Source organism: Curcuma longa, chromosome 1 (genome assembly GCF_044706935.1).
Source record: "Curcuma longa cultivar G26 ecotype Majalengka, Jawa Barat chromosome 1, ITB_CL_G26_1.1, whole genome shotgun sequence".
In the NCBI taxonomy this organism is placed as follows: Eukaryota; Viridiplantae; Streptophyta; class Magnoliopsida; order Zingiberales; family Zingiberaceae; genus Curcuma; species Curcuma longa.
In genome coordinates this window covers 5,802,870-5,827,178 of record NC_133861.1, presented here as the reverse complement: position 1 = coordinate 5,827,178, position 24,309 = coordinate 5,802,870, and the positions used below count along the sequence as shown (strand labels likewise).

At 39.9% G+C, this 24,309-nt stretch overlaps 3 protein-coding genes and 1 long non-coding RNA gene across 4 annotated transcripts; 3 read left to right on the top strand and 1 right to left on the bottom strand.

Annotated features, from left to right (window-relative positions):
* Nucleotides 1–3,369: 3,369 nt before the first annotated feature.
* Nucleotides 3,370–4,786, top strand: LOC141811584 (uncharacterized). Its single transcript, XR_012600180.1, has 2 exons — nt 3,370–3,414; nt 4,482–4,786. It is a non-coding gene; the product is annotated as an uncharacterized LOC141811584 (long non-coding RNA).
* A 13,544-nt stretch (nt 4,787–18,330) lies between these two features.
* Nucleotides 18,331–20,119, top strand: LOC141824216 (uncharacterized). The gene is made up of 2 exons (XM_074711493.1): nt 18,331–19,577; nt 19,704–20,119. Exons 1-2 carry the CDS (start codon nt 18,331–18,333, stop codon nt 20,053–20,055), a joined length of 1,599 nt encoding a protein of 532 aa, XP_074567594.1. The 3' UTR covers nt 20,056–20,119.
* Nucleotides 20,120–20,481: 362 nt separating this feature from the next.
* Nucleotides 20,482–21,788, bottom strand: LOC141814390 (high mobility group B protein 7). The gene is made up of 8 exons (XM_074702352.1): nt 21,661–21,788; nt 21,477–21,559; nt 21,341–21,389; nt 21,157–21,261; nt 21,020–21,077; nt 20,880–20,924; nt 20,648–20,785; nt 20,482–20,556 (listed from the first exon to the last, which is right to left on the bottom strand). The coding sequence occupies exons 1-8, from the start codon at nt 21,765–21,767 to the stop codon at nt 20,506–20,508; spliced, it is 636 nt and encodes a 211-aa protein (XP_074558453.1). The 5' UTR covers nt 21,768–21,788; the 3' UTR covers nt 20,482–20,505.
* A 727-nt stretch (nt 21,789–22,515) lies between these two features.
* Nucleotides 22,516–23,813, top strand: LOC141823111 (putative pectate lyase 2). Its single transcript, XM_074710384.1, has 3 exons — nt 22,516–22,896; nt 23,014–23,369; nt 23,441–23,813. Exons 1-3 carry the CDS (start codon nt 22,555–22,557, stop codon nt 23,811–23,813), a joined length of 1,071 nt encoding a protein of 356 aa, XP_074566485.1. The 5' UTR covers nt 22,516–22,554.
* Nucleotides 23,814–24,309: the final 496 nt, after the last annotated feature.

The window sequence follows — 24,309 nt, the reverse complement described above, 5'->3', positions numbered from 1 at the left end:
TATTGGGTCAGCCTAATTAAAATTTTGGGCACAGTAAAAAAAATATTGGATTTGTGGCTGCTAGGATTCAAACTCTAGTATGCACAGTCAGGGCAAATGTTTCTTTGAAGCATGAAGTCCAATTAATTGGTATTGGACTTGATTTCATTGAAGTCCAATTAATTGGATTTGGGGCCAAGGTCTAATGAAAGCCTAAGTTAAATTAATTGGCTTTCAAATTAATGCTTTTAATTTGGGGTAAACTAATTAATTGGGTCAGATCTATTGGGTCAACACAATTAAAATTTTAGACACAGTAATAAAAAAAGGGATTGGATTTGTGGCTGCTGGGATTCGAACCCAGGTATGCACAATCAGGACAAAGGTTTCTTTGAAGCATGAAGCCCAATTAATTGGTATTGAGCTAGATTTCATTGAAGCCCAATTAATTAGATTTTGGGCCAAGGTCTAATGAAAGCTTATGTTAAATTAATTAGCTTTCAAATTAATACTTTTAATTTGGGACAGAACTAATTTATTGGGTCAGCCCAATTAAAATTTTGGGCACAGTAATAAAAAAAAGATTGGGTTTGTGGCTGCGGGAATTTGAACCCAGGTATGCATAGCCAAAATCTGTAAGTTAACCACCAAATCTCAACCATTATATATAAACTGATCTGTTTCATTTACATATTGATCCAATTAATTGGGCTATTCAATTATGCTCGATTAAGTCCATTGGGCTTCTAAATTTTTTGTAATTGTGCAGTGATCAGTTATTGGACTGAAATCAAATTCATTAGACTGTTCATGAATTAATTGGATTTCATAGGAAGATCAATTAATCTAATTGGGTCATCATTCTAATTGGGCCAATTTTAGGCTTTCAATTAGAAAGACTCAATTTTGGAAGTCATGTGCCCAATTGGCTCAAACAAGTGAAATGTCAAGTGTTCTGATACGGTGACAACACTTGAGTAGAGACAACCAAGTATAAATTGGACTTGGTTAGAGTTGACATTGACCAACCACATACTTATAATTGTGAGAAGTTGTTTGAACAACTTATACTCGAGAAACAATTTAATAATAGACTTAGTCAACATGACTGAAGATGATGAGAAAACTAAATATTATGCATGGTGCTCAGGTATCTGGGGTACTTGGAGCTAATGATGTGGTATTTTAGTTCTTATGTAACATTGTCATGTTGAGTATTCAAAGTGTCAAATGACTGGTCAAAGAATCAGTTGACAAAAGCCCCCGAGAATCAAGAAGATTTATTTTTTTTATTTATTGTGTTAATTCTATGCCTGTATAAATTGAATTAACTTGGTATATGTACTGGTTTATCAGTTTTATACTGGCTTCATTAATTTTAATTTTTTTAGATGGTACGAACGATTACTACTATGACTCATCACGATGTGATGCGTAATAAGCTGAGGGAAGCTATCTAGTAGATAGAATATGATCCAGCTTATGGAGTTAGTGGACACATGAGGAGATTGGACAGACTGTTTTAGCATCTAGAGATGCAGGATTTTTCAATTTTGGACAATCACACGATTTAAGTTTTGATTCGTTCATTGTCTGAAAACCTGCATGATGTAACACATCAGGTATGCGGGCGCTATGAGGGACACATTTCATATACTCAGTTGTGCACAGAGTTGCTTCACTATGTAGATTGTGAAGAGGATCCAGATGAAGATCTAAAAAAAGACTCTGTAGATGACACTTCTGTGAGATATTTGGGTTCGTTATAGGATTCTGTATCTTGGCATCATCTAGATAGCATTGCAGCTGAAGATGTTTTAGTTCAGCCTAAAAAGATATATTATGTTTGGATTATTACTGCGCTAGTGTTTGTCCTAGTGTGAGTGATAGTTGCCTATCTAGTTTACTAGAGTTGTTTTCTAGTCAGTTATGAGTATAAATGTTATAGGTAACATTTAAAATAGAGTTCTTATTATTTGTTAACAATGTAAAACATGTTTACTTTAATGATATGTTCATTTTATGTTGTTTACTCTACATGATGCATGATATTTATTTGTACTCTTGATTGGTTCATTATGAGTATAATTAATTTTAAATGATAAGTTCATTTAATGATAAATATCATGATTAATGATTAAGTTCATTAAGATGAGATATATATAATAAAATAGATCAATGTAAGTTAGATTGGAACATACAAATGATGAGTGAGAATGTAATTCTCACTTAATTTTGTAAACCAAATCAAATTTATATTGAGTCAATCTAGAGAATTACATACATAAAAGACATACACTGAATATCTGAATAATTTATTTATTTTATGATAGGTTATGGCAACAAAGAACATCATAGCTGAACTAAATAAGGGTGAAAATTTTAATGGGGACAACTACAAAATCTGGCACCTCAGGATACAGTATGTCCTAGAGGAACAAGAAGTTCTGGAGGCTGTAAATCAGGTCATGGTTGAACCTGTAGATGGTCCTACTGCACAAAACAGGTGAGATCTTGATGCCTATAAGGCATGGAAGAAAAAGGACTCCACTGCTAAAGGCATTTTGATTAGTTCAATGATGGATGACCTAACATTTGAGTATGAATCATATTCTTCGGCTCATGCAGTCTGGGTAGCCCTTAGGGATAAGTACAGTGGAGTTAGTCTGAGCAAGCTTCGGCAGCTGACAATCAAGTTTGACAGCTATAAGAAGCGCCCGAATGTATCAATGGTTCAACATCTCAGGGAAATATCGAACATGATTCGGTAGCTTAAAACTGCTGGTCATGAGTTGACCGATGAACAACAAGTTCAGGCAGTTATTCGATCCCTTCCAGACTCTTGAAAAACTATGAAGCAGACTTTAACTTACAGTGAGAGTATTAAAACTTTCACTGAATACCTAAACTTTAGGGTTTATTTGTAAATAAACTAATGGGTTAAAGGGTAATAGGTTTTGGATTCAAACCCGCTAACCAACCGACCCGTTAAGAAAGGCTTAAAGATCGCGATTTCTTCCTCAAGCTCGATTGCGATCTCCCTTTCTCGCATCCGCGTGGCCGCGCCTCTGCTCCGTCTCTGTGCTTCGTCTCCGACGCACGCGTGGTCGCTCTCTTCGCCATCGGTGCCAAGGAGGAAGCGATCGGAGCTTGGTTGTCGCTGGGAGTCGGGTGGAAGCGGACGGCGGCGGAGGTTCAAGCAGCGGCGAACCGAAGGGGAAAGGCTAATCGGTAAGAATCAAAGCTTAGATCTAGGGGTTTGGTAGGTTTCTAAGTTTGAATTAATTAAATTACTGATAAAGCTTTAATATGTATATCATTGTAGTAAACTGTTGTATTGTGTGTTTATTTGCAGGACCTTGATCTTTATTGGTCCTATTATATACGGAGTATATATTTTCTGGGGGTTCTAGTTGTTGACGAGCATCTGACCAGGTGGGTACCCTGTACTTGGTCAATACAGGTTTTCTATAGTGCATGATCTATTGCTGTTGTTCTTTACCACGTTGATACTGTTGATCCTTATGATATTTATTCTGTTGATATCGTTGATACTCGTTGCTTGATACCATGCTGTTGACCTTTATGATGATCGGATATTGTTCTATCCTATTCACATGTTGGATACCTAGTTGTTATCTTATACCCTTGTTGGTTTACACATGCTGGTTGACCTTAGGATTTCCTATCTATTGTTGGAACAAATCCTAACTGTTGTGACTTTGACCTGTCTCCTTTAGGGATTCCTGTTGTACATGCTGATTTACAGTAGTTATTACATGTTGGGATGATTATCATTACATCCATGATAGTTGTAGTTGTTGTTGTTGTTGGATCTTACCTGCATCGCGTTGTGGTGCCATATAGGTAAGATGTTGCACTACAGTTGGGTGCACCAGGACTGGCTACATGCCCTCCTGCCACACTGCCCCTCCCCACTTATCTATAGTGGTCAGTTGTTGGAGCTGGCAGTATGTCCTGTCTTGCCCCCATTTCACTGAGCTCTGGGAGAGTGACTGGGACGACGAGTGCGGACAGTGACGGATATTTTGATTGTGTTGGTTGATGCATATTACATGCATTTGTTGGTAGGATTATTACATAGCTTACCTTATCCATGTGTTTGTGGATTGTTGCACTTGTTTGCTATGACTGTTGCACTTGTATGACATTACATACATGATACATGTAGATTTCTTTATCTGTTGCACAGTATGACTTATTCTTGATATACCATGATATACCTTTGATTCATGATACCTGTTGATTATTCTATACCTGTTGTATAGTAGGATTATTCCTATTCTGTTCTGTTGATATACCCTGATCCATGCTGATACCTGTTAGCTTGTAGTTTATTTCTTACTCAGTCTATTCCTGCTCCTTTCAGTTTGATTCTTATATTATTCCTACTGTTGTACCTGACATGCACTTCTTCCTGTACCCACTGAGCATCTAATGCTCACTACCCAGACCCTGGGGTTGTTATGTTTTCTCCCCAGGTAGCCATTAGGTGGTTGATACGTGGAGCTTGGAGAGCTAGCCGGCTGGATACATCTCACGACAGAGGGTATATGTGTCAGTTGTTTTTAGAGTTTTATGGACTTTATAGTATTCGATATGGTTGTAGACACTTATTCATGGTTTTGGATTGTATTCGGAGTTTCCGGATTTGTTACGAGAGATATATGTTTTCGTAGTTGTGTTTTCCGCTTCGTTCATATTTACGTTGTTGCATTTTGATTATCTGTGCATGTAGTATGATTGTGTGGCCGTGTGGGCCTTTTATAATTGCATTTGTTGTATATGTTGTGAGTTGATGGACGTGTAGTCCTTATTCCAGCCGCCTGTGGCTGAGTATCATTGTTTGTATTAGGGAATTGTCATAGTTACTGGGGAGATGCTGCCGAAATTTTTCGGACGGCCTTCCCGGGTGAGTAGGTGCAATTAGTTCTTAGACTTGAGGTTATTACTCATTTACAAGAGGATATATCAACATACTTTGATGCTTATGCGTTGGACACTTTAAAGAGTTGTGTATATAGTTTCTAATGGGTGTGTAGCTAATCATATAGATATGAGAGAGTAATCAACATAAGACATATGACTAGTAAAAGGGATAATATATCACACAATTAATTTGATTAGTCAACTTGGATTAGCCATACACATATAGAGGTCAATACGAGTTGATAAGGGAACATATTTCATGATATATATCTAGGTTGTGGAAAGGTTTTTGTGGAAACTACCACTTCTATAAATGTTGAGGGGTTTTGATTCCTTGCTAGAGGCCAATCAAGTGTTGTAACCAATCTAATGATAGTATTTATGTGAGATCAAAGAGATTATGCAGTCATACACATATAACATGATGTCTAAGCATACAACACAAGTAGATCGAGGAAGGATTTGTAAGATCATTGTAGTGTAGGCTTAGATTAATTAGAAGGGTTAGTAGACAATGGTCAACAAATACTTTTTTTTTTTGCAATATATGTCGGTGCAATTGATCCTTGGCCAAGGTTGACCAAGCTTGAGTTAATTCAAGCTAAATTTTGATATTTGATCAATATGTTAAGTGGTCAAATAAGACGTCAAGTAAGTCAAGGTTGATCGGGTACTTTATTTGATGAGCATAATTGAGAAAATGATGTATGTTTAAGTAAAGAATCAAGTAGATTAAGTTGATTGGATACTTGACAAGAAGAGGAAAATTGAAGTTGGTTAAGATTGACTGGACACTTAGTGATTAGAGATGACGAAAGTCCAAGTGGGTCACAGTTGACCGAACACTTATCATGTGAAAGAAAAATTCAAATGCATCACGTTAACTAGACACTTGACATGAAAGAAAAATCTAAGTGTATCACAATTGACCAAACACTTGGTGATTGAAAGTGCAATAGAGAGTTGGCAAGAGGAAAGTTCAAGTGGGTCACAATTAGTCAGATACTTGATAATCAAAAGTCCAATAGGGAGTTGGCAAGAGGGAAGTCAAAGTTGATCATGAAGGACCAAACACTTGACATGACAAGTGAAGTCCAAGTCGTTCAATGTTGACCGGACACTTGGCGTGAGATGGATGAAGTCTTGATAGGTTGAGGTTAACCCGATACTAGGTAATGATGATGTTCTAATAGGTCAAGATGATTGGATATTGGAAAATGGAAAGTCTCAACGGGTCAAAGGTAACTAGATGTTGAGTAAAAGAAGTCTTAGTGAGTTGAAGTTAATCAGATACCAAGTGAGACGAGAGTTTAGTCTTTAAAAGGCAAAAATAGAGGTAGCAATCGATTACTTACCCTAAACCCCAAATTCAGGGGTTGAGGTGTAAAAGAAGGTTGGCTAGTGAACTGCTACCAATTGATTTGTAATATAGCAGTGAACAGAATGCTACAAAATCGCTAGTTCGATTGACATTGGCAGTCAATTGTTAAGGTAAAAAAGAGCAGTTTTGTAGGTTTAAATGGTCAGATTCAACATAATAGTCGATTGGTGAAGTCTATCAATCGACTGGTAGGTGAAAATTGTTGGGTTGCAAAGGTGCAAACATAGTCCCACATCTAAAACACATGGAAAGATCATGGGTTTAAAAGGATAGAATATATCTCCATTGGAATGAGGCCTTTTGGGGAGAGCCCAAGAACAAAACCATGAGGGCTTAGGCCCAAAGTGGACAATATCATGCCATTATGGAGATACAGACATCCTTGGGGACCCTACAATTGGTATCAGAGCGAGGCCGCTCTTCACCGGACTAATCGTCGGATGAGCCATGATCCGGATCTAACCATGTGGGTTGAACCTTAAAAAAACAAAGGAAGTAGGGGCTCCCGTATTTGAATCAAGAGGACCAGACACCGGGCAGGAAGTCCTAGTAAGTCGGGTAGACCGAAGGGCATGAAGTCCTGGTTGCGGATGGGCAGGAAGTCCTAGTAGGTCAGGTAGACCGAGGGGCATGAAGTCCTGGTTGCGGCTGGGCAGGAAGTCCTAGTAGGTCGGGTGGACCGAGGGGCAGGAAGTCCTGGTTGCGGCTGGGCAGAAAGTCCTAGTAGGTCAGGGTGGACCGAGGGGCAGGAAGTCCTGGTGGGTCGAGGATTCAGACATCAAACGGAGGCTTTCCGTTTGAGGGGGGGCCTGTGGTCCTTTGTTTGAGGGGGGGATTGTTGGGTTGCAAAGGTGCAAACATAGTCCCACATCTAAAACACATGGAAAGATCATGGGTTTAAAAGGATAGAATATATCTCCATTGGAATGAGGCATTTTGGGGAGAGCCTAAGAACAAAACCATGAGGGCTTAGGACCAAAGTGGACAATATCATGCCATTGTGGAGATACAGACATCCTTGGGGACCCTACAAAAATTAACCCAAGCAACAGACTTTAAAAGGGGTGTTTATTGTAATATAAACAATAAAAAAAAACCTAAGCAATGCTAACATGTTATATATTTCATGTTTTAATAATTTATTTGGTGATTCACTCTGACAAATCCACTACTAAAATCTCCTTTACTAGAGGTAGAGAAAATTTCATACAAATGGATTCTTCTCTAAATTAAAATTGACAATGTGAGTAAAAAGAGAAGAACTATCAAGAGCTTGTAATAGAAATCCTTCTCATCAAATTGCAAGCCCTTAGATGTTGTTTATCTCGAGCACCAAGTTACAACAAAATCATAATTATTTTGTGCAACCTATGAGTCACAACCTTCATGGATCATATGGGAAAAGGATCCAACAAATCCATTTCCCCCCTTTAGTTGATTGAAAAAATTGTTGAGATACAATCAAAGTCCTACATTGGAAATATATGAAAAAGATCATGAGTTTATAAGATGGAAGATATCTCTCTTGGTACGAGACATTTTAGGTAGAGTCTAAAAATAAAATTATGAGAGTTTAAACCCAAAGTAGATAATATTATACTATTATAGAAATATGTTAATTTTATCGGTATTAACAATTGGTATCAGAGTCATAGTCTATGTAGAGTCATGTGGGGACCCTCAGGAAAAATGAAGAAAGTAGGAGAGACCCGGACCTAGACCATGGGGATAATGGTAGGGGGACTCGTAGTGGTCCTTTATTTGAGGGAAGGATTGTTGGGATATAATCAAAGTCCCATAGAAAATATATGGAAAAGATCATGAGTTCTAAGATGGAAGATATCTTTATTGATATGAAGCCTTTTGGGTAGAGCCCAAAAATAAAATCATGAGGGTTTAGACCTAAAGTGGACAATATATACAATCATAGAGATGTGTTAATTCCATCTGTACTAACAAAAATCTCTAGTCACTCATCAAGCACAAATAGTCATTACACAACCAATGACTAATTGGGTAATCAATTAAAGTTCATGTCTAGTCTACTGCTCCACATCCGATCTAGGTTTAGTTTATAGTCAGTCAGAGCCTAAATAAAAATATTTTTGTCATTAAATCCTTTTGTTAAGTCAATTTAACACTTGATTGAGAGTTGTTAGGACTCGTGTGAGCTAGAGGGGGTGAATAGCTTCGATCACATTGAGTTGATTACGTAGCAAAAATGTGAAGAATACTTGATAACACAATGCAAACAAGGTCGATATACTTGATTCACCACCTCCCAAGGTGACTAAGTCCAAGGCCTAGTCCTAACGACTACCACCACTATCTTTCTCCTTATTGGATACCTTCTAGAGGTGAAAAAACCTCTTACAATCTTTTTTGCAACAAAAACAAGCAATACAAAGTTATGAATACAAATGAAGAGTAAAGTGAATTCTTTACTTTGGATGCTTTCTTGCTACTTTGGATTCCCTCTTGATGGTAGGAAATTTAGCAGCACTTCATCTCCAAACCCTCAAAAACTAACTGCCTTAAAATACTTTAAAACCTTCTTTTGTAGGGTTGTTATTCAAGCTAATTTTTGCCTAGCAGTCGAATAAACTTATCCATTAGTCGATTAATCAACTATAGATTCAAACGTTGCTCTGATTGGTCAGCTCAATGACTTCATCCACCTCAGCATTAGTCGATTGTCTATTACCATCAGTCGACTATTATCTAATTAGTCGAATCCCACAATCAAGTTTTGAGCATTCTATTTGCTTGAATAATGACATCAGTTGACTATCTGTTACCATCAATTGACTGTTGCCTAATTAGTCAAATCCTATAGTCGCGTTCTTAACTTTCTGTTCGCTTAAATATCGATATCAGTCGATTTATTACGATCAATCAAGTTGACCAATCAAGTTTCTAACCAACTTTCTATTTGCTATAATAACAACCAACTATTATTGTTCATCAATCAACCAATATTGTAGCAAACCCTAATTATTATAACAAATCTTGAAATTACTATAGCAAACCATAGAAACACCTCAAACCTTAATTTTTGGGGTTTCAAGTCCATCAATCGATTGATACACCTTATCAATTGATTAATAATCATATTTCAACTTTACCAAAGTTGTATTCTTATCTTGTCTAATATTTGGTTGACCTCAATTTATTATAACTTCCTTTGTTTAGCATCCTGTTGACCTTGACCTGTTAGGACTTTCCATTACCTAGCATCCATTCAACCTTAACCTATTATGACTTTACCATTCTCACCTAACATCAGTGCTTCATGATCTATTAGGACTTATAACCACATGCAAAGTGTCTAATCATCCATGATCCACTTGGATTTCACTTCTCATGCCAAGTGTCCGATCCTTCATAACCTACTTAGATTTTTGTCATCTCTAATCATCAAGTGTTTGTTAACCATGATCCATTTAGATTTTCCTTTTGACAACTCTCTGTTGGACTTTCGACAGCCAAGTGTCCGGTCAATCATGATCCACTTGGACTCTTTGCTCAACCAAGTAACATATTGATCCACTGTCAAGTATTTGGTCAACCTTAATCTACTTGGCATTCAACTAACATATTGATCAGACATCAAAATCCAACTTGAGTTAACTCAAGCTTGGTCAACCTGAGGCTCAATAAGTTGGAAAAGCTTCAAATAAGAAACCGTTGCCTATTCTACCACTTACGCATACTATATTATGACTTCAGGGGTGGCCAAGGAAGCAGTTTGGATGAAGAAGTTCATCACTGAACTTAAAGTAGTTCCAAGCATTGTTGAAGCATTATCGATTTACTACGATAATAATGGGGCTATTGCACAGGCCAAAGAAGTCAGGTCTCATCAATGATCTAAACATGTACTTCATCACTATCACTTGATCAGAGAGATCATAAGTAGGAAAGAAATATAAATTGAGAAATTTTCATTAAAAGAAATCTAACAGATCCTTTGATAAAACCTCTACCATAAAATAAGTTTGAGAGACATGTTGAGGCCTATGATATTAGATACCACGGCGATTGACTTTAGGCCATGTGGGAGTATATTATCTTTCAGAGGTGTCCTAAAGGTAATCACTTTAAATATTATATTATTTATAAAATAACTCAGTTAATAAAGTCCATAGTACAAAACATGCATGAGAGAAATTATGATTGGATTATAATTAGTGAGTATCTCATCATGTGTAATTATGTACGTATTGAAATCTTTCCTTGTCAATAAATTGATAAGAGTGGGCATCATCAATTATGTGAGACTAGCACATATTATACTCCTTGGTTTATCCAAGCAGTCGATCCTCGCTAGATGGAAATATAGAGATGTTGAGAGTTAGTATGTGGATGCTAGTTAAGGATAACTAGTTCATCGATGTGATATGCTATGAGACTCCATGTGATTTTTTATATGTCAATAAAGATCTCATTGCAGCTCGAGTGCAAGTTTTCTTAGCCTTAAGGTATGTAATTCATCTTGATCATGGATACTTATAGTTTGACATCTTAGCAAAACATCTCCTAGGAGGTGTAAGTCTGGGATGAATGGGTATATGCCAATATGTCCGAAGGTGTTTGAATAGCCCACAAAGAATTCATTACTTTTTTTTATAAGGAGACGTATATCTTTTGACCTTTTGTTAGGATTATTACTCATAAGTCTTTAGCCAAAATAAACATGTCAAGAGAATGGTCTAGCTTCTTGGGTATGTGTTTTTGAGTAATTTGAACATACAGGATAAAGAACTACTACTTGTGTTAGGTGTGAAGTAGTCAACCTAGTAGAGACTAACACATAGACCATGTCCTAAATCAAGTGGGTATAAGATGGGTAAAAGAAGCAGAGACACTAATAAATGTAACTACTGAATGGTTCAGAAAATGTTATGAAATCAATCGTGATTTTTCGATCAATTGGGGGTTATGATATACTACTAGGTGTCACTCATGATCTATTCATAATTAATGATTAATTATGATTAGCCAACATAATCAAAAATCTATTAGGCCACACACACCATGAGTATATCTTAAATACTTAAAAATAAGTTAGAGAATAAGATTCTCAAAGAAAAAGATATTAAGGGAAGTGTGATGAGTTGAGTTTGTTATACATTTTATTACTTCATTTTGGGATTTTGCATGGAAAATAAATGGTTTAATGAATTGATTTGAGTATATTGGTAATATGTTGCACAATTTGATGGTCAATTATAATTTCTACAATTTGATGGTTAATTTTACATTAATTGGATTTGATTTTTGTAGGATTCGAGTTGAACCAAGATGGAACCCAAATTGAGATCGAATTAAATTGAGCTAAGTTTGACCAATTTGATGGATCCAACTTCATGAATCAAGACCCAAGTTTGATTTGGACTGAACCTATGTGAATCGGAGTCGAAATGGATTTAAACCGGCTTGAATTGAGCTGAACCAAGACTTAATAAGGGCTGAACCGACGCTGAACCATCAATTAACCCGGTCCAAACAGTTGAGAACCGGCTGATTTCGAATTCACGTTATAACGAGGAACTTCACTGTAGCAAGGCGTTCGCGATTTTCCACTGTTCATCTTCGTCCCTGCTGCATTTTCTTCACTGTTTTTCTTAGGGTTAGCGTAGGGTCTTCGGATTTCTTTCTTTCAAAGTCCATCTCCAGCTTCCAGAGAACAACTACAAGCTGAGTTCGGTGTTAATAGCGATCGGAATCGCTGGAGAGGGTTTCTTCAGAGCATGCTGATCCGCGATCAAATTCCGGCTGTGATCTTCAAATCCAGGCCGATCGGAGCTACTATGGTCATCAGATGGCGTTCGTCGAAGGCTATTGAAGCTTCCTGAGCTTTAACTCACCAGAGATTTGAAGAATCACAGCTTGATCATCAGATTTTAGATTGCCTCTGTTATGCATTTCAAGGGCGTTCCCTGTGGCTGATTAGATGCAGTTTAGATCAATTTGAGCTGAGAATTGGCGTCATTTTTCTGGATTTCTGATCTTATATCAGATCTAGTGTGACGGCTAGATTGGATTTGGTTTTGAAAGGGAAGATCCGAAGCTTAGTTGAACTTTCTATTCTGTTTTGGAATTTGTTTCTGATAACTGTCTTCATGATTCAATTGAATTTCTTTGATCCTGTTAATATAGTGATTGCTTTAGCTTTGATTTTTACTTTGTTATACTCAGACGTTAGCATAAATTTGATTCAATTTAGCATTTGGTTCTTGAATTGTTGAATTCAAATTTTGGCACAAACAGTCCAGTTTTGAGTTTACTGTTGCGTATCAGTTTAATGTTAGTTGGCTTAAGCAGTAATTGTAGATTGTCATGGTTCATGTGAATGCATTACATTTAGCTTAATTTTCTCACATTGTTTGTTTCTTGATTACATGGATCATGAAGTTAAGTAATGTGTCATTAGTTTAAAGTGTTTGATGAGTTTATGCCTTAGCTTCTAAGTTCTATTTCTTGCATTGTGTCTTAGATTGAGTCCATATTTCTGAATTTTTACTTTTGAAAGTTTTAATGTTGCAATTGCTTGTTAAACCTTAGTTTGATTCCATGATCTTGTTTTTGATTGTTGCTTAAGTTTCTTCCTTTAATTACTACATTGTTTCTTGTTTCTTTTATTTCATGTCTCTTTTCTTTTCTGCTGAAAAACACCAAAACCACATTTCATATAAAAAACCCAAAAAGAACGACACCTTAACTTGATTCATACAAGTCTTTATTAGTCCTTGGAAAAATACGACTCGTGGCCCCTATACTTCATTTGGTTTGTAAGCTAAGGGTTTTCGATTATAAATTCTAATTTGATGCTCAATTGTGACACTAGTTTTGGGCTTATCAAAGTGCTTATGGGCCACGCCTCATACAAGCAAGTTAGGTCTACTCATGCGACATGAGCTTGGATTTTTGTTCACACCTCTCGTAGGTAAGTCTGGTTTACATATGTGATATGGGCTTGAGCTTATCCCTTAAGTCTTAATAAAGAGGTATATAAATACCTCTCCATGGAACAAAGAAAAGAATAATTTTTATTTTTCTTCTTTTGCTTTTGTTACTGCAACCCATCAAGAGGGTCTTCCCCCTCTTGTGCCGCCTACAAGCTCTTCCCTCTCTTCTCTTCGATCCTCACTTGGATCATCCTCGAAAGGAAGAACTCCTAGAGCTGTTGATTTTTCTCCTTAGAGTCATCAGCTTCTCTCTTCTCTCGTGTCGTCTCCCAGTCCTGATTTGTTTAGTACCAAATAGAGAGGCAACTTATAGCTTGTGAAGTCATCTTGAAGACATTTTGACATAGATACTAATAGAGGCAAGTCTTGTAAGGCTTGCTAGGTGATTTCTTTTCATCTAACATCGTCAAAAAGGTATGACTTTTAAATAACTCTTTTTTATCTACATTTATGTCTTGCACATGTATGATATTATTTTTCAGGATCTACAAAACTTTTAAGAAAATTTGTTTCCCTTCCATTGCGTGGTTTTCAAAAAATTACGTTCATATCCTGCGAAAACCCCTAATACTTGTTCGATCGATTGATCCTCCTAACTGAACCTTTCTTTCCATTATTAACTTAATCACAATCTAGGTTGTGCTTATCTTTTAGGACCGGTTAATTAAACATCTCTATTCGATCGATTAAACCCTTCGGTCAACCCAAACTTTATTTTTCTGCAAAATAAAGTTAGCACAATAAGAAACAATAATAGACCTATAAAATAGGGTTAGAAATATATAATTATACATGAGTTAATCTGACAGTTAGGATTGTTTCATCTCGACTTAGAAGCCTCCATTGGTTTATTCTTTAGTCGGATCAACGTCTAAGGTTTTTCCAACTCGGGCACGTCCTCACTGTCTTCCAAAATGAAAGGCCTCTTCGAGACTTACCTAACTTACCTGTCAAACATCTAGTCTAGATGACCTATTTAAACTTCTTCTTTTGCTCAGTGTCCGATTGATCCACTAGAACTTTTCTTACTTGATGTCTCATCCAGCTGACCCATCAAGTGCTCTAGTAGATAAGCTTTTCTAGCCTTCTATCTGGTGTTTGGTCCTTTTGGTCCACTTAAGATTTTTTTACCTAATGTCTAGTCTAGTCCTTCTGATCCACTAAGACTTCTGATGCCTAATGTCCAATCTTCTTGACCCAATAGAACTTTTCATGTTAAGTGACCTGCACACATGACCCTAATGACCATCCTTCCATTCCATGGTGTTCGATTTCACACCAAGGAATAGGAGGATGGTCATTAGGTTGAAGAGGACGTAGGAGGTGGATGTGTGGAGGTCGAGGCTCTTTTTCTCAAGGATGAGCCACTGATGAGCTTATCTGATCAATTGGCACTCCTTGAGTCACAGTACCACAAGTTCAAGGAGACCATGGATACCCGATTCAAGGAGCTAAGTCTAGAGTAGTGATGTGTGTGATTCATCATATATTTTTTGTCCTATTTACATTCATTCAACACATTACATGAGTATATTTGCATTAACTTCTAATGTTTTCATTCATTTTCTTCCTTTTGGTTCTGGAGCCTAGTCTTTTGCATGTCATGTTAACAGGACACGAATATCTCAACATTTGGACATATTTGGAGATGAGAAACCTCATTTTAGCATCATACACAGTCTACCCCTTTCTTTTTTTCTCTCTTGATCAATGGAGGAACCAAATCTCAGCATCCAATCCTTTCATCAAGGTGCTAGCCTTATTTCTGTTAAGCTAAGCACCACAAATTACCTGATGTGGAGATCTCAGATTCTTTCTCTTGCTCGTAGTTTGGGTGTACTCCACCATCTAGAGAAAGATGGGTGGAAACCTCTTGCAGAAATAGAGAAAGACGGCAAAAAAATCTCCAATACAACTTATGCAAGTTGGAGTATCAACGATGGGTTGATCACTTCTTGGCTTCTTAGCACTATGAGAGAAGATATGCAAGGATCTATTGAAGAGATTGGATCCGCCTGCTCTCTCTGGACTTCTCTTGAAGAGCAACTACTTCCTACAACAATTGAAAAGGAAGGACTGCTGAAGAACATGTTGATGACCATCAAGAAAGGATCACGATCTATAGATGAATATTTGAAGGATTTCAAATCAATTTGTGACAATCTTGCAGCAATTAAAAAGCCGGTTCCAGATCTTGATAAAGTTTTCCAATTTGCACGTGGGCTAGGACCAAAATATGAAACTTTTCGCCTTGCTATGGTGACAAAACCACCATATCCCACCTTCAACCAATTTGTGCTTGCTTTGCAAGGGCATGAGCAAATTCTCCAAATTCAAAGAGATGAGGAACGAGTATACGTAGAGCATGCACAAGCCTTCTTTGGTCAACGAGGCCGCGGTCGAAATAATCGAGGAGGAAGGGGATCATTCAATTCTAAAGGACGAGGTTTTACTCCAGCTGGTCACTACAACACCAAAAATCGAGCAGTCAACAACTCTTCAATGATGATTGATCGACAACCACATCATCCAAAAAGAAGTTATGGTGCCGAGCAACAACAACCATCATCGAACAAAAATACTGGTAAAATCACTTGTCAAATCTGTGGAAAAGATAATCATAGTGCTGTTGACTGTTGGCATAGGTTTGATTACTCATATCAGTCTGAGGATTTACCTCAAGCACCAGCAGCTGGTTACTTTCTTTGCTATGATTTGATTCTAATATATCTTTGCTATGATTTGATTCTGACAGATTTGTTGCTGTAATCTTTGTTTCCAATTAATTGACTATTTAGCTGTTTACTTAAAATTTTAATCAAGATCTGCTACTTTAGCATGTAAACCTATAACTATGGATGATTCAGTCTATGGAACTTGACTAGGGAAGTGACTGATTAAAATGAATAGATTCAAGCTAAAAAGGAAGATTATGGTATCAAAGCGAGACATAACAAAAATAGATCGACCAGTGAATATTTTCAAAAAAATATGTGAATATATTTAATCTAGGTAAATAGCGAGACATAATGGGTCCAGAAAAATATTTATGTACCACTGGAAGAGTGATTTATGTATCACTGGAGAACGGCTATGTGTCACTTAGATGATGGAGCCATCAGACAAATGACTGTGTGTCATTCAAAAATGATTATATACCATTTGAGAAACGGTTAAGTTAGGTGTAATAACTTTTCTTAGCATCAATCGCTCTATGAGCAGTTATGTAAGGTATAATAACTTTCTTAGTAATGAATGCTCAATATGCTTGCTGTCGCACGAACCATTTTCTTATGTATGAATTGGTTGTTCTTACAGTCTATGTGATTGTGCATTCTGATTATATTTAGTCTACATGGCTAGATACCTCTGAATGGTCTTTGTGGCTATTTGCCTTTGTGGTTTCACTTGGACGAGTGGGAGATGTTGGCAGTTTCCGTAACCGCCCACCACCACCACCACGCTCGCCACGGAGTGGAGGATGCAGCCTCTCCCTATTAAAAGGAGAGGAAAGCCCTGAGAGGGAGGAAGAGAGAGAAATCCTGCGCTGTGTGGTTGCGTCCAAGTCCAGAAGTCGGCGCGTGAAGAGAGAACAGAAGGTTGCCGAAGAAGAGGAAGAACACCAGATCGGAGGATTTGGTTGGTGGAATCCAAGGAGCTTTCCGTCCATTGTGATTGTTCCTCAGACACAGGCGATTCAACCGAGTAAACTCTAAAGAACAGGTAAAAAATTTTAGAATTGCTACAAATGAATGAGTGGGAATGGCTAAGAATACCTAGTAGTAGGGCTAATTAGGTTGAATACCTGATATATATATTTTAAAAAGTAATGAATGAATGGAAAGGGCTAAGAATGCCTAGTAGTAGGGCTAATTAGGATGCCAACGAGTAGTCGTCAACAAGAATGGTTGATCAAGGCAAACAAGATGACAAGTAGATCACTTGTGATGACCAAAAGGAGACATATAAGCAATAATGGAAGATGGGAAGAGACAATCTAGCCATATGACTGATGGATTTAGCAACTATAGGTCATACCTAAACAAGTTGAAACAAATCAAACTTTAAATGCCTTTATTCCACATTTGTAAGTGAGATAATAACTGATTTACACGAATATCAAAAATAATCTTTTAAAATTTATTAATTCTATTAAATAATATTAGAAATTAGAAAAATAAACTCATCGTTCTCAAGAAAAAAGAGAGTGAAAATATTATTAATCAACAAAAATATCTCAAAACAATTAAATATATATTTAATAGATCTTAAATCCCATAAAAATATTTTTAAATCTTAAAAATGAAAAATTATTAAAAATAATAACAAAAATATTCAAAGTCCATGAAAAAAATATTAAATGATATTTTTTTAATCTAAAATTGATCCGTTATGCTTTATAACAAATATAAATAAAAAGCTCCAATCGACGTATATGAATCCTTAATTCACTTTGAAATCCTAATGATGCTTCAGCCACTAGGCATGCATGCAAAGCCATCAAGTTTTTAGCAGTTGACTTGATATCAATTATTAAACCTTCTACTTCTGAAACTATCAGTATTATGCAATTTGACAGCTTCACAATACAGATCATGTAGGTGTTAAAATGCTTCAGGACGAAATGTTTCTTAAATCACGGCCAGTTTTTGTTCTCCAGATCAGAATGAGAAAAGAAAGAAGCAGCATTAAGAACTATCATGTCCTTCTTCACAGAAAGAATAATAATAAAAAAGCTATCATGTCATTCTTTAACACTTTTGATCTGTCATGAGCTTTGTGTTCTTTTGACATTCGAGTTATGATGCAGGAAAAAGAACACGATCGATCTGTCGACTGGAAACAACCATTTGATCTGATCTCCACAATCTTAATGAACTCCAATTCTGTTTTGAAATGCAGACGAGACGCTCCATCATTCAATTCAAGCTCAATGGCGATTCTCGTGAAATGTTCCATGTGAAATGAGTAAAAGAGGCAGCTCTCCCACACCCTATAAATTACAGAGCTACCTGAGCTCTCCTCATCACTTCCATTCCATTCCATGCCATGAAAACCTCCACATTGATCTTCAAGGTTTCCCTGATCTTTGCGCTCGTCGCAGTGTTCTTATTGCAGGTCGTAGCTCAGAGAGTCGGAGATGGCCATGCACCTTGCTCGAAGGAGGACATGGCTGCCCTCCTCAGCTTCAAATCCAGCATCCTCGAGGACGGCACAGGCATCTTATCCTCATGGGCGGGCAACGACTGCTGCTCAGGCTGGGAAGGCGTCAGCTGCGACCTCTCCAGGGGGAAGGTAGTGGAATTGAAGCTCGAAATGCCCGCTTCTGGATACGGACCTCGTCCCCTCTTCATGAGGGGCACCCTCTCCCCTGCCCTGGGCAGCCTCAAGTCCTTACAGATACTGCAGATCAGTGGAGCCAAGAAGCTCGGCGGCGCCATCCCTGAGAGCTTCTCGGGGCTGAGCAGCCTCGTCGAGCTCATCCTCGACGACAATTTGCTTTCCGGCTCCATACCTTCAGGCTTGGGGAGGCTGGCCTCTCTGGCCGTCCTCTCACTGAGCGGCAACAAGCTCACCGGGCAATTGCCCCCCAGCCTCGGGTATCTCAAGCTGGCTCAGGTCAACTTGGCCGGGAACCTTTTGGCAGGCCCTGTGCCATCCACCTTTGGAAACCTCAAGGCCTTGGAGTTTCTCGACCTCAGTCACAACCAGTTGAGTGGAGGAGTCCCCAGCTTCATGGGAGGATACCAAAACCTCACCAACCTCGACCTTTCCTACAACCAGTTCTCAGGAGCAATACCCAGCTCTCTTTGCAGGCTATCTGTGGCGATGGAGATCTCGTTAGACAGCAACAAGCTCACAGGCCAGATACCGACCCAGATCGGCGACCTGCAAAATCTCAGATCCCTCTCAGTCAGTAACAATTTGCTCAGTGGTTCCATTCCGTATTCACTGGGGAAGCTCAAGAAGCTATGGCGAGTGAACTTGTCCGGGAATAGACTTTCAGGTCCTGTTCCTCGTGAAGTCCAAAATGGCTTGCCTGTTCTCCAAAGCCTCCACCTTTCCCACAATGACTTCCAGCTACAGACGATACCGGATTGGATCAGAAGAAGAGAGCTCAGGGAAGTGCACCTTGCAGGCTGCAACATCAGGAGTAGCCTCGAGCCGTTTGCATTCCCAGGTACTATCGATCAGTTAGATCTTTCTGACAATTATCTCACAGGAGAAATTGGCGACTTCTTCACGAACATGTCAGTTCTGCAAACACTCGACCTGCACTCGAACCAGCTCGCGGGGTCTCTATCTGAGCTCCTGCAGAAAGCTAGCGGACTAGTGGAGCTGGACATGTCGAACAACAGGATCACCGGCGGATTGCCGGAATTCGATAACGGGCTGCGGTTGCAGAGACTGGAATTATCAAGTAACCAGATTTCAGGTGGAATACCGAGCTCCATATGGAAGCTGAAGAGCCTGCAGAGGCTTGATCTCTCGAGGAACCGAATCGAAGGAGGAATCCCAGCAAGCCTAGGCCAGATAACTACCTTGGAATGGCTGGACATATCGAACAACATGATCAACGGCAGCATACCGAGCACCTTCAGCAGCTTAGTCAAGATCAAGCATGTGAGCTTCAGAGCAAACAGATTGTGTGGGCAAGTACCTCAGTCAAGGCCTTTCAATATCTTCCCACCTGCTGCTTATGCTCACAATTTGTGCCTGTGTGGCCGCCCACTGCCACCATGCGAGAAACCTCGACTGAACTGCAACAAGTGAAGTCATCCTTGTTTTCAATTCCATTGACATCGAATCAAATATAGTTGTGCTGAGGTTGTTTGCATCCACGTCAAATGTAACAAAAGGATGAACATACACAGGAAGCATCCCTGTTGCCCCTGTTCCATCATGTTAGTAAAACTTTCAATGAAATGGTTAGCATTGATTGCCAACTGATTGTATATGACTAATCTTACAACACAGACAAATTCCAAAACAAGTTAATCTAAGAAATCATATTAGATAAGCAAAAGATCCCATAACATTTTTCAAGTCAAACCAAGCAATTTAGCAAACTGAAGAACCATTTCACAAGCTCCCATGGACAAACTGCCTCAGAAAAGAGTGAAGGAGAGAGATGATCTACATCAGCTGCACTATGAACTGAATTACTTCAGATTTACATAAAGAGAACAACGCTCATGTTGCTGTAATTGTGACCAGCATCCATTAATCTTCATCTTCTAGTTCCTCTTCTTCCTTACCAGCCACTTCCTTCTCCTGTAAAATAAGATTCACATTTGAGGCATAGATCAACAATGGACACAATGGATATAGCTAGGATTTAACTTCTGAGAAACATTGAACATACTTCCTCTTCTTCTTGATGAGTTTCTTCTTCCTGCTCACCGTTTTGATTGTCCTCCTCACCTTCTTGATTGTCCTCCTCTACTGCTTTCTTAAATTCTGCTTTGAGCTCTGCTGCTCTTTCAACATAAGATTTCTTTTCCTGCATTAGAAAACAAACAAACAAACAAAGTAAGATTCTGAACTAGAAAATGCACATAGTAATAAACTAACACAAAACTAATATAAACACTCACTTCTTCTGACATGGATTTCCACTTTTCACCACCTTCCTTGGCAACCTGTTTTAAATAAATTAACAGTTCCAATCAAAAAATACAAATTTGAAGGAAAAAACACAAACTTAATCAAAATCAAAGAAGCTACTAGTTTTTACCAAAGACACGCTCTTGTTGGCAGGGTTAGCCTCTTTGAATGACTTCCTAAAATCATCCCTGTAGTAACACAGTATTGAATTAATCAAGAAAATTTGAAATGTTTGAAATGACTTTAATTAGGCCTCTATTTGTTTACATGAAAAGGAAGAAGGCTGTGGGAGGTCGCTTGCGACCACTAGATTCTTTGGACTTCTTTGCCTTCTTTGGCTTCTTCTCCTTATCGGTCAAGGCAGCCCTCTTCCTGATATCAAGGAGGGAAACTGAGGAAACAGAAAGCTGAAGATATAATTTTCCAAGCGTGTCATTAATGAAAAATTTACTTCTCAGCAGGCTTCGTCGCCTCCACTGTTTTTTCCACAACTTGAGATTCTGTTGGAATATCACAAGTTCATAAGAAAAGCGAGCAATAAATTGCAAGCTGAAACAAGAATCAAGCAATAAAGGCCAGAAATTTACCAAGCGTCATCTTGATCTTAGAATCGAGACTGCAACTGTGCATGTCGATGAGCACGACTGCGACATCCTTATTGCACGCTTCGCTGTGATCAATCAACAAACAAGAACATACTTTTATGAAACAAGAATAACCAAAGCAAAAGGAGACAAAATAAAAAAAAATACATAGAGGGGCGCGGCGCACCATCTTGTGAAGGCGCTTCCATCCCTCGCACGCTTCAACGTGTTGGTGTCTGCTTCCACCCTTTTCCTCGGCCTCGGCGGATTTGCCTTCGACGAACCCTTCGCCATTGCTCCCCTTCGTGAACACGGCGGCGACTGTGCGAGGACTGAGAGAGATCGGGAACGAAACGAAAGCAACAGCGCAAGAACCAACAGCACGATCTAGAAGAGACTATAAAGGAAGGAAATGTTACGCGGGAAAAGAGGAGATTCGCATTTCCAATTCGCGCGCTCGAGGAGTTCGCGTGGGAATTGGGAAATTTTGGGTGGAAAGGGCCACGGATCGTGATTCCTGGCCGTCGATGGACTCATCGGACGGCTGAAGTAAATGCCGGGAATCCTTCTGAACTTGGCGCCACAAATGTTATAACGATACGACGACCAGGCAAAGCTCTTAACGGGCCCAATTAGGCCCATTTATAGATCCAATCGACTGACATCAGGCCCAATTCTATTGCGCCCGGTCTTTGCTTCCCCGGCCGGCGACGGGCGACGGGCGACGGGCGTCTCGTCGACGAAGAAGAAACTGTTGAAATTGAAAGAAGAACCGTCACGTTCATGTCCATGCAATTATAGCCATGTCCAGCAGCAAGAGCAACTTCCTTCTCCCTCTCTACCACTGGTTTCGAGCACAGCGCACCGGCACGTACGCCATTGCAACAACTCCCCCCCCTATAAAAGCAACCCAAACCTCCGACCAGAGCAGCTCATTCCACCTCCAAACTTCCAAGAATTGTCGAATCCGGCATTAGTCACAAGGTCGGCAATGGCTTCCACTTCCCTCTCCACCAAGAAGAGCCTCCTGCTCTCCTTCCTCGTTCTGGTCTTCATTTGCAATGCTTGCGCTGCGAGGCGCATGAACACAGTTGACCGGTGCTGGCGGCGCGACCGCCACTGGGCGGCCGACAGGCAACGCCTCGCCCGATGCGCCGTCGGCTTCGCGGCCCCCATGCACCACAACGTCGGCCGCGGTCTGCGGCGGTACACGGTTACTGACCCCAGCGACGACCCGGTGAGTCCCCGCCCTGGCACGCTGCGCTACGGCGCGACCGTGCTCCCGGGGAAGGTGTGGATCACTTTCCAAGGGAGCATGCAGATCAAGCTGGTGAGGCCTCTTCTCGTCAAGAATTTCACCACCATCGACGGCCGCGGCGCCGATGTCCACGTTGCCTACGGCGCCGGAATTCTGCTCTATCAGGTATGTAAAAGCACACAACGCGTTGGGTCAGGCAAAGCAACAAACAGTTGCAATGTAAAGAATTTTGGCGTCGGCATTTTAACAAACAGCATGTGTGCATCTTACGTGCTTGGTCAGGTGAGCAATGTCATCGTCCACGGGATCCAAGTCCACCACATAAGGGCGCAGGCGGCGGGGCCGGTGATGGACCCGCTCGGCGAGCTGATAGAAATGGGCGGGGAGGACGGAGACGCGATCCGGCTGGTATCTTCGTCCAAGGTTTGGGTCGACCACACCACGCTGTACAGCTGCGAGGACGGGCTGCTCGACGTGACGCACGGCTCCAACGCAGTGACGGTGTCGAACACCTGGTTCAGGGAGCACGACAAAGTGATGCTGCTCGGCCACAACGACGACTTCGTGCAGGACAAGACGATGCAGGTCACCGTCGCCTTCAATCGCTTCGGCCCCAATTGCAACCAGCGCATGCCCAGGTGAGGCGATCCATGATTAATTGGCAGATCCATCATCGATGCAGCGTAGTGCTGATCAATAGCCCGTGCAGGATCAGGTACGGCTACGCGCATTTGGCGAACAACTTGTACGACGGGTGGCTCGAGTACGCCGTCGGCGGCAGCACGCACCCCATCATCCTCAGCCAGGGCAATCTGTACGTGGCGACGCCAGGCGGAACTAAGAAGGCCACGCTCCGAATGGACGCAGGCGGCGTGCGAGCCATGTCGGCGTCGTGGAAATGGCGCTCGGTCAATGACGCCTTCGTCAACGGGGCGTTCTTCCGGCAGACGGGCACCGGACCTGTACGGCCACCGTACGGGCGTAAGCAGAGGTTCCGGGTGGCCCGGGCGAAGGCCGTGCGAGCCTTGACGAGGGACGCCGGCGCTCTCGGCTGCAGCGCCTCCAACGGTGTTCGATGCTGATCGATCAGAACGACAAGAGTAGTAGTAGTTTATCGCGTGCATGTATTGTCCACATTCATTATTATAATTTATATCCCTAAATTTCCCCTTTTTCAGATCGTATTGTCCAAATTTTATGTGTTTTCTTTACAAATCTTTTTCATTTTCAAACAAATAAAACTATTATTTACATTTGCAAAGTAAATCCAGTTTAAAAAAACTGAAATAAATTATTTTTAATCAGTAATTTCAGTAAAAAAATAAAATCTGTCGTTCCAACGATATCACACGATCAATTCACGATCATCTGTAAAGAGATAAATTAAAAAATTACAATTGAATATGACACACTCCAACAGTCCCACACGATCAATCTTACGATTATATATTTGTGAAGAGATAAATCGAGAAGCTATAATTGACTCATGATACACCCCAACGGTCCTACACGATCAATCTCATGACCATTTGTGAGGAGATACATCAAAAATGAAGTTGCAATTGACTATGAAACTTC